This window comes from Seriola lalandi, unplaced genomic scaffold (assembly GCF_002814215.2).
Source record: "Seriola lalandi dorsalis isolate HSWRI2012SDOR001 ecotype SW California unplaced genomic scaffold, Sedor1 jcf7180002054985, whole genome shotgun sequence".
NCBI classification, from domain to species: Eukaryota; Metazoa; Chordata; class Actinopteri; order Carangiformes; family Carangidae; genus Seriola; species Seriola lalandi.
Genome location: NW_019525534.1, coordinates 30,787 through 36,275, shown reverse-complemented (window position 1 = coordinate 36,275; position 5,489 = coordinate 30,787). Strand labels below are relative to the sequence as shown.

The window sequence follows — 5,489 nt, the reverse complement described above, 5'->3', positions numbered from 1 at the left end:
GTGTTGACAGCAGAGATAAAGACACAGATACGAGTACAGAAACCTGCATTGCAGCTAAAATACAGGTGTAGTTTTTGCTGCTGCTGTGACTTCAGGAGGTACAGCAGGTTGTCCACTAATCAGAGGGTTGGTGGTTGGATCCCCCGGCTCTTCTAGTCCAAATGTCTCTAAATTTCTCCCCACAATAAATGAGATGTCTGGTCTTATTCTGTATTTTATTCATTTGGCTGATGCTTTTGTCCCTCAAATTCACACAAATCAGCAACCGTGTTTTGCTCACACACATCCGCATGTGGACATGAGGAGCCAGAGACTCCAACAATGAATGACTGCGTGGGTTATTTTTTTTATAACTGAACCAAAGTAGTTAATCAAAGCAGATTATCATGTTTACGCCACGGCCACTTGATGTGTCTTGTTTATTCATGTTTGGAGGGAGTGTGCTCACAAAATATAATCTATGTGTGAGCACTTTTTAAACTGGGAACTGACATTAATCCTGTGACAAGCAGCAGAGTTTGACAGGTTTTCATTTTAAAACGGGACTTTCGCAGAAAAGTGACCTCACTACACAACAATGTCCTTGTCCTGAAGGTCTAAAGCTAAAACCGGTTTTCTTCGGGTTACAATAACACACACACACACACACACACCTGTTGCAGTGCAGTATGGAAGAGCGACACAGATATATGTTCAGGAATCAAAATAAAGATCTAGTCTGCTGATAATCAAACTGGAGCCCGTATACTATCAGCTTTAAATAGGATGGAGGATTTAACAGATCCTGCAGCAGCTGCAGGTGCAGATGGAAATTCTCAACTTGTACAGGTCACTAAAACCACCTGACCCAGACGCCCGATTCACATCTGAGAAAATTTGTCCAATTCATGTCCAGGGAGGATTTAACTGATAAAATCAGCCAAGAGCCAGAACCACATTAATCAAATAACTGACAAATACACTACAGTGCCATGAAAGCTCTCTGCAAACAGTGAAGCTCAGTTGTATTTGCAGTGAAGTGTGGGAGTAATGTTAAGAGCAGCTTAAAGTAAAGAATCATATGTCTTAATTGGAAGCATGAAATTAAAGCTCCTATATTGTATAAAGGTAGATTTCTGTGTCTTTTTCGATTATAAAGCAGGTCTAGGTTCTATATTTATACTGTGAAAACAAAGTGCTTAATCCACAGAGAAATGCACACAGCCTGTATTCAGACACTGAGCCTTAAAATCAGCCGTCAGGACTTCTGTAACTTTGTGATGTCACAACAAGGCACTCACCACCTGTTTTTGTTTTTTTGTTTTTTTGTTTTAACTCTATTACCGCACAACACCAAGCGGTCATTCCGTTGCTGGGGAAATGCTGCACAATCTTTGGTTATTAGGAAGCCAATATATCACTGCACAGCCATCCCAAGGAGAGTCATATAAGAGACAGTCTACAATCTGTTACCCATCATTGTTCCGGCCATGCATCACTCAGAAAACAGCCAATTAGAAGAGAGGCTCAGAGAGCAACACAAAACGGCTTGTTCTTGCAAGCAGACAAGCATGAGAGAGATGTTAAACTATACTGAGTTGCTTTTTGGTTCGTAAAACCACAAATATATGTTCTTATGGATCAAAACTTAAAATAAAACACAGAAAAAGTATAAAATATGGGACCTTTAAGGGTATGATTAACCATTATTCATTCTTAAAAGAAATTCTCCCCAAAAAAATGGTTTGTTCTCCAAAAACTTATGTTAGATATTAAATATTTAATATTTATGTGAAACTCTAAATGACATTAAAAACAAGTATCCTCTGACCAGTATGGCTGTAATTATGAGACTGTCCAAAATGGAAGCAAAAATAAACTGGGAATTCTACCACATTACAATTTAACCATCAGGCATAGGTCTGGAGACAACAGCTTACAAGCAACAACTGCCAATAAAAGGCTTAATCTTCACTGTTCTGAATTATACTGTAACTGTTGCTTTAGATAACTGGTTGTCCAAGGCCACTTTTAGCTCGTCTTTCCAAAGACGGAGCTGGGATGTTTGGCCAAGCAGAGCCAGAAGTAACAGGACACATATTTTCATATGTGACAGTGGGACTAAGTGTAAGACTGATGTTCTGCTGGTCAAAGGAACAGATAGAAGAGAATGATATTTTGGGAAATATTCTTATGTTCTTGTTGGGACGGAGACGAGAAGATTGAAACCACTCATGGCTGTACAGTGAATATGAAGCTGCAGCTAGCAGCTGTTTGCTTAGCTTAGCATAAAGACTGGAAAGTAGGGGGAAACACCTCACCTGGCTTTAACTTGAAATAACAAAGCCGCCTCCCTGCTGCTCTAAAGCTCAGTGATTAACATGTCGTATCCAATTTGTTTAAAAATGACAGTTCAGTTTTTGTTGGTTATCATCATGACACAGCTGCAGTACAGTTGTAGAACAGTAATATGACACACACACACACACTCTCCCCCCTCTTGTTGTTCGTGGCCTTGTCACCTAGGATTAAGTCGGGCTGTGTGGGTCTTGGTATTTTGAAAACAGTCTGACTGCATTCCTTAACTCTGTGATCCAGGGAGACTCCGCTCCCTCCCCAGTGACAGGGTGGGGGTAGAGACAGGGTGGGGGTAGGGTCAGGGGGGTGTTTGGGTGTGTCATGAAGTGTGTGTAGCTGCATGAGGTTTAATTTTTTTTTGTATGCAAATCCAGTTTTGAATTACAAAACCAGAATCCATCATCAGTATTTTCAGCTGTGTAACAGTTCGTAAACCTGTTCTCAGGTGAACTCACCTCTCCCTGGCTTTACTTTTAAACACATAACATTTAACATGGTGGAGCCGTCTTTTCTAATTGAGCTCATGTTGCTTCTAGAAGTTTTACTGAGTCCAGGTTTATTTATATTTATCTCCCAAAATCGTTTGAGATCAAATCTTAAACTTAAAAACAAAAAGATCATATCAACATGATCTCTGTTTTCAAAGGTCTTTTCAGTGCTTTCAACCACATTTCATTGTTTTTATTCAGCAAAGAGAGAATGTTTAGGTGTCATCATGTGAATTCAGTAATACTGAGCTTGACTCACATGATAACAGGTGGTTGTTTTGCTAATCGTTCCTGGTCGTGTCCAGGATCCTTATTGTTTTCAGGAGAATCTGAAGCTTTAGTTTCTAACATCCATGTCGTGACACAGTAATCTGCAAAACAACTGTGATTAAAAGCAGATATGAGTGGATGTTGAATTAAGATTTTTTTTATTTTTTCAAGATGAACATTGAAGCTTAAAGTTTTATTTTGGCTTTAAAGATTTGTACATTTGAAGCATGGTGGATTCCATTTTTCAGATGAGGTGAAATTATCCATCAGTTTACAAGAAAAGAAAGCCTCGGGTGGGAAACATTGGCTGACTTCATTCATAATCTTGCGGAGTTTATTTGAGCTGAACGTCAGTAGAGAAACTAGTTGACCTGCGGACTTGTGCTTCCTGTAGCTGCAGGGGAATCAGTCTGCAGCTCGAACAGACACTGTGGTGAGATCCTCATCTGCATCTTGATGAGGAAAAACTGGCCTGTCTTCACCCTGTCATTTACATGATGTATTCATTCTGTGGTTGTTTTGTAATTTGACTTGGCAGATAAAAGCTTTATTTTGAAATAATATACCGCTGAATATGACATGTGCATGTATATCAATAACCACGGTTAGATGTACTGGAAAACGTTAAGCTCCAGGTCAGAAAACTAGTCAGACTTCCTCTGCACAGTCGTTCATTCAAAGCCTTTTTTTTTTGTCTCCTGCTCTTGATGCTACATTCAGAAAAAAAAAACACAAGCTGCCTTCTGGGAAATCCCGTTCACGTCACACCCCTCAGTGATAATTACAGGTTGGATATTGGGGAATTTTTGTTTGCAGGCTCCACATCTCCTACCAGCATTATTAGCTCCAGAAACAACTGACAAACCGGTCAGTGAAGGGCACATCGACGCAGGCAGATCTACTACTGAAAAGTAACAAGGTTTGAAAGATGAAACAGCCCTGAAACAACACGTTTCAGCCGTTTTACTTCCTGAATGTAACGTGATGTTCATCAAGAACTCACAGAAGCTTCACTACACATGACCTTTATTTTAACATCAACACAAAGAGTCTTTTTTACTGACCAAAACCGAAAGTCACCATGAGTCTCCACCTTCAATGGCAACTAAGCCAGAGCTGCTTGAACTGTTGGCTTAATGTTAGCTTAGCATAGCATCAGCAAATACTACTGGAGTCAACTGGACAAATTTACTGCATTTTCTCTGAAAAATGGAAAATAATTTGTGTTATGGTATAAAATGCGAATAAAGTGACTTTATTTGTAGCAAATTGTAATTTTCTAACTCAGAAAAAGCAGATATTGTGTTTAGCTCGTGTTCAGAGAAAGGTGACACATTGTTTCAGGGCTGTGACCTTTCACCACCTGGTTTCTCTTAGTCAGTCTGGTTCATACAAAAGAAACAGTTTCTGACTCTTAAATCCACTTGGCCTTGGCCTCAGTTTTTACAGTCTTACATCTGAGAATGGACGTCCTGTAACAGGAGGGTTTTTTTTTTTTCTGACGAGGGCGAGGCCTGCGTTTCACAGAATGGCAGGAATGTCACTGTCATGTCTGCACTCGTCTTCTTCAGCTCACGTTTGTGTCGCTCCTCGGCTCAACTGTAACCGTCTGGTTTCTCTTTAATCTTCTGGTTTTACTTTTATTTCTCTCCACTGTTTTTCTACCTAATTGAGCCGCCGTCGCCTCAAATGATCTTTCAGTCATTTTCACCTCTTTTCATACTCTAATGTTCCACCAAGGCCGCCCCGAAACGATAGGTGATAAATATGCATTTGTTAGGGCTAGTGCTTTACAGAATAAAATGGGAAGAATGAAAATGTAAAATAAAAGGTTGAATACGAGGCTCAAAAAGTAACAAATCTTTATATCCTATGATAATAAGAGAAATTAAAGGGGGACTATGTATTTTTTGAGAGAAGTAATATCAGTCTTCCTGTTACAAACAAAAGGTTGATTTCATATGTAAAATACATAAAATACTTTCTTCTCAATCCATGAGAGCCTGTTTTGTCTATATCAAAATCCATACGTATGTAAAAGAATTTCAGTAAAATGTTGCGAGGGGCCCAAATATCATATCATGTGGCTCCAACCTGACATGACGGAGCCTCTCAGCTGTTTCTTTTCTGCCGCTGTGTAAACTCTTTTATTTTCCGAGGACGTGCCGTAAAGTCGATAAACAGCTGCAGGACAGTTTGTGAGTTCCAGGTTTCTTCTGTCGTTTGCCGCCGTCTCTTCCCTCAGCATCGATAACAGAGTCGCCACGCTCTGAAACGGTCTCACTTCTCTGCCTCTGACCTTTGACCTCTTACAGTGTTCCTTACCTTATTGCATTATTGGTGAACTTCAGTGACCTCTTTTCCCTTCAGAAGGGTCTGAACCCTGATGTTTTG

General features: G+C 39.9%; 1 gene segment (V, D, J or C); it reads right to left on the bottom strand.

The window, feature by feature from the left end:
* The window catches only part of LOC147817224 (Ig kappa-b4 chain C region-like), a 57,076-nt gene extending 53,529 nt beyond the window's left edge, over positions 1-3,547 (bottom strand). Inside the window, 1 exon segment of the C gene segment in view lies at positions 3,467-3,547. Within this exon segment, the coding sequence occupies positions 3,467-3,547 (81 nt within the window).
* Positions 3,548-5,489: the final 1,942 nt, after the last annotated feature.